Source organism: Oryctolagus cuniculus, chromosome 12 (genome assembly GCF_964237555.1).
Source record: "Oryctolagus cuniculus chromosome 12, mOryCun1.1, whole genome shotgun sequence".
Taxonomy (NCBI): domain Eukaryota; kingdom Metazoa; phylum Chordata; class Mammalia; order Lagomorpha; family Leporidae; genus Oryctolagus; species Oryctolagus cuniculus.
Window position 1 is genome coordinate 103132317 of NC_091443.1, and position 6393 is coordinate 103138709.

The 6393-nt window shown below is 60.2% G+C and overlaps 1 protein-coding gene across 1 annotated transcript; it reads left to right on the forward strand.

Moving 5' to 3' along the window:
* The first annotated feature begins 508 nt into the window (after positions 1 to 508).
* MEX3B (mex-3 RNA binding family member B) lies at positions 509 to 4998 on the forward strand. Its single transcript, XM_002721463.5, has 2 exons — positions 509 to 1209; positions 2094 to 4998. The coding sequence occupies exons 1-2, from the start codon at positions 927 to 929 to the stop codon at positions 3572 to 3574; spliced, it is 1764 nt and encodes a 587-aa protein (XP_002721509.2). The 5' UTR covers positions 509 to 926; the 3' UTR covers positions 3575 to 4998.
* Positions 4999 to 6393: the final 1395 nt, after the last annotated feature.

Consider the following 6393-nt stretch of genomic DNA (forward strand, 5'->3'; position numbering starts at 1 on the left):
GCGACAGCCCCTTCGCCTGGTGGCAGCTCTGGCTGCGCTGATGGTCTATTTTTTTTTTTTTTGGAGGGGGGTGGCACTAACGGACTTCCTAAGGACCGCTCTGCTAGAGCCCTGCCCTGCGCGTCCGAGTTGGGGACGCGTCTCCTCCTCGCTCCCCGGCGAGGGCGGAGACTGGGGACGGCGCTGTCCTCGGCTGATAGGTGCGCGCAAGTGTCCCGGGCCTGCCAGTCCCGCATTAGACAACAAAGAGAGGCGTTCGCGGCGGCGGGGGAGGGGCGCGGCGCGCGCGCGGCGTGGGGGAGGCGCTCGCTCCCCGCTCGCTCTGCCCGCGGCCTCCGCCCGCCCCCGGCCCGGCGCGCGCCAATCGCCTCCCCCAGCGATAGTGTCAGTGGCATTGTAGTGTCAGCTCCCGCCGGTGACGTTGCGCCTCCCGCGTCCCCCTCCGGAGCCGTCTGGCTGCAGAGGCTCCGTGGAGAGGCGGGGAGGAAGAGGAGGAAAAAGCGCTGAGTGAGGGCGGGCGGGCGGGCGGGCGGGGAGGGCGGGAGGGAGTGGAGGAGCCGGGGAGGAGCTCCTTAAAGAAACGCCGCTGTCGCTCGCCGGCTCGCTTTTTCGCTCGGCTTTGTGGCCAGCCAGCCGGGCGCTCGGGGGGCACGCGCGGCCGCCGCTCGAGCTCTGCCCCCACCCCGCCCGCCCGCCCGCAGACCCGGGGTGGGGACCCAGGCGGGGGCTCCTGCAGCAGCTGCCCGGTGCCGACGGCGCGCGGCCACCCGGTCCTCCCCGGCGCCGAGGAAGGAGCGACACGGAGCCCTGTGCAGCCGGCCGGCCTCCCCGCCTCTGACCACCCGCTTCCCGGCTGCCTTTGTGGCCGCAGCTGCCGGCCGCCGAGCCACCAGGGCCGGCGGGGGCGCGGCGCGCACGGCCGCGCGATGCCCAGCTCGCTGTTTGCCGACCTGGAGCGCAACGGCAGCGGCGGCGGAGGGGGAGGCGGCGGAGGGGGAGGCGGCGGCGGCGGCGGCGGCGGCGGCGGGGAGACCCTGGACGACCAGCGAGCCCTGCAGCTCGCGCTGGACCAGCTCTCCCTGCTGGGGCTGGACAGTGACGAGGGCGCGCCTCTGTACGACAGCGAGCCGCGCAAGAAGAGCGTGAACATGACCGAGTGCGTGCCGGTGCCCAGTTCCGAGCACGTCGCCGAGATCGTGGGGCGGCAAGGTGGGTCGGGCGGGCGGGGACGGGGCGCGGGGGGCCCCGGGGCCACCAGCCTGGCGGGGTTGGGGGGGAGCGGGAGCGCGATTGGGAGCCGCGGCGCTGGGGGCGCCTCGGGGAGCAGGGGAGTGCCGCGCCGCGGGGCCGGCGCCCAGACAAAGAAAGTGCGGGCAGGCTGCCGCCCGGAGCCGCGCCGCTGCCCCAGCGGGACGCACTTTCTGCCGCTGAAATCGCGGCCTTCTCCCCGAGCGCCCCCCACCCAGCCCGCCCCGGGAAAGAGGATTTAAATACAAGATGCTGGGGGGGGAGGGGAGGGGGCCTTGGATCGGTCCTTGGGGATGGGGGAGGAGGAGAGGAGGAGGAGTGAGCACCGGCTGGGAGGAGGATTCTGGGTTTGTGCAAAACGGAATGGACAGCAGAGGAGGAACAATGGGTCCCGGGACTGCTCCCCCGCCCCGCACCCTCCCCCGAAGTCCCCCCGCGCCGCCGAGAAAGCGCGCTGCAGCCGCCTCTCCCGAACCGCTCGGCGTACGGCGCGCCCAGCTGGATCCCGGCGGCATCTCCCCAGATGACTTTTTCTGGGATTCTCGGGTTTGGCTTGGGACGACTGCAGTCCCCGGGTGGGGAGGGGGGACGGGAGGGCCAGGCAGCCAATGGGCTGTTCCTCGAGCGCCTCGCGGGTGGAACCCGCAAGCCCGGGGTCAGGGAGGGAGACGCCCCCTGGCCTCGCGGCGCGCGTCCTGCGGTCCCGCTGCCCTGGACGCCAATGGTCCCCGGCCCCCGCGGTAACCTCGGGGGTAATGGGCGTGTCTCTCTCTCCTCTCTCTCTCTCCCCCTTCCCCACCCCCCGCCCCCTTTTTCCACCCCCCCCCCCGCACCCCGGCTCCCAGGTTGTAAAATCAAAGCGCTGCGGGCCAAGACCAACACTTACATCAAGACCCCAGTGCGCGGGGAGGAGCCTGTCTTTGTTGTGACGGGCAGGAAGGAGGATGTGGCCATGGCCCGCAGAGAGATCATCTCCGCGGCCGAGCACTTCTCCATGATCCGCGCCTCGCGCAACAAGAACACGGCGCTCAACGGCGCGGTGCCGGGGCCGCCCAACCTGCCGGGCCAGACCACCATCCAGGTGCGGGTGCCCTACCGCGTGGTGGGGCTGGTGGTGGGGCCCAAGGGCGCCACGATCAAGCGCATCCAGCAGCAGACGCACACGTACATTGTGACGCCCAGCCGCGACAAGGAGCCGGTGTTCGAGGTGACCGGCATGCCGGAGAACGTGGACCGCGCCCGCGAGGAGATCGAGGCGCACATCGCGCTGCGCACCGGCGGCATCATCGAGCTCACGGACGAGAACGACTTCCACGCCAACGGCACGGACGTGGGCTTCGACCTCCACCACGGGTCCGGCGGGTCCGGCCCGGGCAGCCTATGGAGCAAGCCGACGCCCAGCATCACGCCCACGCCCGGCCGCAAGCCCTTCTCCAGCTACCGCAACGACAGCTCCAGCTCGCTGGGCAGCGCCTCCACGGACTCCTACTTCGGCGGCGGCGGGACCGGAGGCGGCAGCGCGGGCGCCACCCCGCGCCTGGCTGACTACAGTCCCCCCAGCCCCGCGCTCAGCTTCGCGCACAACGGCAACAACAACAACAATGGCAACGGGTACACCTACGCGGCCGGGGAGGCCTCCGTGCCGTCGCCCGACGGCTGTCCCGCCGAGCTGCAGCCCGCCTTCGACCCGGCGCCCGCGCCCCCGCCCGGGGCGCCCCTCCTCTGGGCCCAGTTCGAGCGCTCCCCGGGCGGCGGCCCCGCGGCGGCGGCGGCGCCCGTGTCCTCCTCCTGCTCGTCCTCGGCTTCCTCATCGTCCGCTTCCTCGTCGTCCGTGGTCTTCCCCGGGGCGGGCGCCGGCGCCGGCGCGCCCTCCAACGCCAACCTGGGGCTGCTGGTGCACCGCCGGCTGCACCCGGGCGCCAGCTGCCCGCGCCTGTCTCCGCCCCTGCACATGGCGCCGGGGGCCGGCGAGCACCACCTGGCCCGCCGGGTGCGCAGCGACCCGGGCGGGGGCGGCCTGACCTACGCCGCCTACGCCAACGGGCTCGGGGCGCCGCTGCCCGGCCTGCAGCCGGCGGACACGTCGGGCTCGTCGTCGTCGTCCAGCTCCTCGTCCAGCTCGTCGTCGTCGTCCTCTGGGGGGCTGCGGCGCAAGGGCAGCCGCGACTGCTCCGTGTGCTTCGAGAGCGAGGTGATCGCCGCGCTGGTGCCCTGCGGCCACAACCTCTTCTGCATGGAGTGCGCCAACCGCATCTGCGAGAAGAGCCAGCCCGAGTGCCCGGTCTGCCACGCCGCGGTCACTCAGGCCATCCGCATCTTCTCCTGAAAGCGGCGCGCCCCCTTCCCCCCTCGCCCGGCCCTGCGCGCCCCCTGCAGCGCGCACCGCAGGGCAGCCGCAGCCCCAGCGCCCTGCCCGGTCCCCGCACACTCTGCGATCCGAGAGAGAGAGGAGCTGGGAGAGCTGTGGTATCTGCTCTTTCTCTCTCTCTCTTTTTTAAAATTGGATTAAAAAAAAAAAAAAAAAAAAAAAAAACACAGAGGAACTTGCCAGGATGATGCGCGTCGGGAGTGCTGTCCCCTGGGAAACTCGCGAACCACCTGCCATGCATGCTCTATAAATAATAGGAACAGCGACAAGCTAGCGATGATAGTTGTTACACTGTACCCGAGGGGGAGCTTCCGACCGAAGGAAACCCCGCAAGTTCTCCGCTTGCTTAGAGTAGGAAGAAAGGACCACTGCGGCGGACGGCCAGGCTGGCGACAGCGACCCCCGGCGCCCCGGTGCGCGCGGACCAGGGAGCACGCCCCCCGCGGCTGGGCTCCCACGGCGCTAACTGCAGAACACGGCGGATCCTCTCTGAGTGGCCGTGGACGGGCCAAGAGTCCCTGTGAAACCAGGATACTGCAGCTTTATTAAAGTTAAAAAGAAACTGTAACATATCTCTTATATATTAAAAAAAAACCTTTAAAAGTTTTAAAGAGAAATTGCATTAATTAATACAGATTGAAGTATTTTATTCTTTTTTGACTTGAAAAATTATATTTCATATTGCAAAGATGTTTACAAGTATTTTAATTTAAGTTCAGTGAACTTTTTTGTAGCTGGGTTAAATCTTTTTATTTTAGTATGGCCTTATGGCAAAGAGCACTGTATTATTTTAATAATCACACAATTGTGACGGAATTACAAAACCATACAATGTGTAATGTTTTGAACAGTATTTTGTTGGGATGGAGATTTTATAGGTTCAGACAAATCTTCTAGGTCTGCTTCACCCAGCATATTTTCTATTCAGTGATATAAAGCATATTTTATTCTATATTATTACAAAAAAAAGTAAATGTATAAACATTGTCAAAAGGAACCCGTTGATGCTTTCTAACATTTGTATAAATGGAATTCAGTGCAAGTTACAAAAATTCTGTTGCACCACTATAGTTTTAGTATTTCTATTTTAATACATTTGTTTACCACTTGTTTATGTATATGTAGGTGACGTTACTTGAGCTTAAATGTACTTACTGAGCAAAGTTTAAAAAAAAACAAAGTATATTTTATTTTATGATAAAGGGCCTTTAACCTCATGGTCAAATACTAATATTATATTTGCTGAGACAAGATTTGAAATTGTATCAAGAGTTTTATTTTTCTGACATTTAAAGTTCTACATAATAAAGGTAAAACTTAAGTAATGGTGCTACTTCATTTTTTAAGTATTTCTATATAAATAAAATATTGAAGAAAATCTATGTGGTGTGCTGAGTTGATTTTTTTTTTAAAAAAAAGCTTCTCGGACCTATAACTGCACCTATAACTGCGCAGGGAGGGACATGTTGAAATATACCAGGGGCCTTCAGAAAATTCCTGGGAGATGCACCTTGTGAAATCACCCTGTGTGACTCCCAGGCATGGATTTCCAAGCTTTTTGCACCAAAGTAAACTTCACCTTTTAATTCTGTTTTTCCCTGAAGCGTTTGAAGTCCCCGGCATAACTTCCAGGTGTATCCTATTTGGAGTCTTCCGTCAGTAGAGGGACTTGGAAAAGAGGCCAGAAAGATGTTTCACTGGACGAATGGTGTTTTTTAAGAATTGCCAGTATCTGTTGGATCTGGGATTAGCCACAGAAAGCACAGTGCATAGGCCCCAAGAGAATGTTTGATTCCCTTTAAAATTAGAAAGACAAAAAAAAAAAAAAAAAAAAAAAAAAAAAAAAAAAACAACGGGGGGGGGGGGATATTCAAAGGAAAAGTTTTCATCTCCAGCATGCCCCAAACCTATTAAATGTGGCCTAACATGAAGATAATACTATTAAGGTAGTTAAGGTTATACCAGAAATGAATTTTAAGGCAGATATTATAGGGGCCCAGGAAAATCCTATTACAGAGCTGCGTGGACCCTGATCCCAGAGCGGGTGGAAGGCCCTGTGCCTACTCCGTGGACTGGTGAAGCTGGCCTGGGCTGGGTGGTGAGTTTCTCCGAGTGCCGCCTCCTTGGGAAAGCCCGGTGGCCATGGGAATGATGGCTTCTGCCATTGAGGTCCTTGCTGGATCTGAGCACTGGTCCTAATGGGCTTCTGCCAGTCGGGCCGGCTAATTGGTGTTGACAGGCTGCGGGTGTTAACTGTTTGTTGTTGCTCCAGGGGAGTTTTTGTTTGCTTTTGGCAGGCTGCACCTGCTCCTTGGCTGTGGGGCTTTCTCTCGCCCTGAACTCCCTCTCCTACGGAGTATTTAGGAATGACCAGACCGGCTACTGGGATTCCCAGCCAACTCTTGCCGGCCCGGCTGATGCTGGAAGCTGCTGTCCGTGGGAACAGGGCCGATGTTTATTTTAATCTTAGCAGGTGAATCCAGAGAAAAGACTACTGCCGTAATATATGGGGGGGGGGGGGGCGGTCCCTCTTTTTCCCACTTTGTGTTCATTTTTTAAATTTCTCTGAACATTTATTTATTCATTGCCTATGTAGGTTTTGTTTTACGTGATGCTGCTAAAGGCAGTGGATGGGCCTTCGGGTGGGAGGGGAGGAAGGGGTGGCCTTGCTTGGAAAATTTCTGGCATCGTCTTCAGTTCTGGAAAGTTCCCAGGCGGCGTTCACACCCCTCGCCGCTCCATCAGGGACTGGAGGTCAGCTGAGGCTTGGCGAGGAC

What these genes read in the sequence shown, in the direction of transcription:
- MEX3B (XM_002721463.5), top strand. Translation starts at nt 927, where the DNA reads ATGCCCAGCTCGCTGTTTGCCGACCTGGAGCGCAACGGCAGCGGCGGC. An exon ending in CGAGATCGTGGGGCGGCAAG is followed by an intron (nt 1,210 to 2,093) that starts GTGGGTCGGGCG and finishes CCCGGCTCCCAG; the next exon opens with GTTGTAAAATCAAAGCGCTG.